The 742-nt window shown below is 44.6% G+C and overlaps 1 protein-coding gene across 1 annotated transcript in view; it reads left to right on the top strand.

Moving 5' to 3' along the window:
* Nucleotides 1-6: 6 nt before the first annotated feature.
* Nucleotides 7-742, top strand: part of arhgap20 (Rho GTPase activating protein 20) — a 30,678-nt gene continuing 29,942 nt past the window's right edge. Inside the window, exon 1 of the mRNA XM_035676634.1 lies at nt 7-287. Within this exon, the coding sequence (XP_035532527.1) occupies nt 195-287 (93 nt within the window). The 5' untranslated portion in view covers nt 7-194. The remainder of the gene's footprint in view (nt 288-742) is intronic.

The following is a 742-nucleotide window of genomic DNA, read 5'->3' as shown; positions in this document are numbered from 1 at the left end:
AGAGAGAGAGAGAGAGGAGCACAGCGCACAGACAGGTTTCACCTCCTCTTCCTCCGGATCAACTCCTCTCCATCATGGATTCTCCTTGGGCTCGTGCCCTGCTCTCCGCCGGATAAACTTTGGACTTACACTCGTATCATCATCATGGGGATATACTGCGTGTGCGCTCGGCCCCGTGGATCTATACTGCCTTGATGGAAACCATGTCACCGCAGCAGGGGACCATGGGACAGAACAGGTCCGACTCTCTGACTGGAGAGAGCAAGGCGCTTCCCGACAACAAAAAGGTACCAGTGGCGCTTCTCTGTACGACCTTTGGTGCTGATGGAGTGTTAACTGTGGACAGTGAGTTGTCCGGTGCGCTCACTGGGGATCAATTCATATTTCAGTGACACTTTAAGTAGCTGTGAAACTGCTATTTCACGCTACCACAGTCCTATAATATTCCTGTATGGTGTGTCTGTTCAAAAGAGTGAGTTTATGTAGGTTCTAACGAATATGTTTCTATATGTAATCTCGTGTTTTTTGTTTGTTTTGCTTTGATTGGATTATTTTCTATCATTTGTGATGTTGGGTAATTGAGTTTTATTTCTTAATATTCTCCCAAATCCGTGCCTCAACTCGAGGTCAGTTTTGGACTGGATAATGATGAAGTTGATGGTGGTGTGAGCTCCGGTGCCACCCTGCAATGGTTTCATTTTAAATAACAGTTATTTAAACATATACTTTGTTATTATTATTA

Source organism: Morone saxatilis, unplaced genomic scaffold, assembly GCF_004916995.1.
Source record: "Morone saxatilis isolate NCDOM2014 unplaced genomic scaffold, NCSU_SB_2.0 Contig5, whole genome shotgun sequence".
In the NCBI taxonomy this organism is placed as follows: domain Eukaryota; kingdom Metazoa; phylum Chordata; class Actinopteri; family Moronidae; genus Morone; species Morone saxatilis.
The sequence above is the reverse complement of the archived record's forward strand: the minus strand, read 5'-3'. Positions and strand labels throughout refer to the sequence as shown.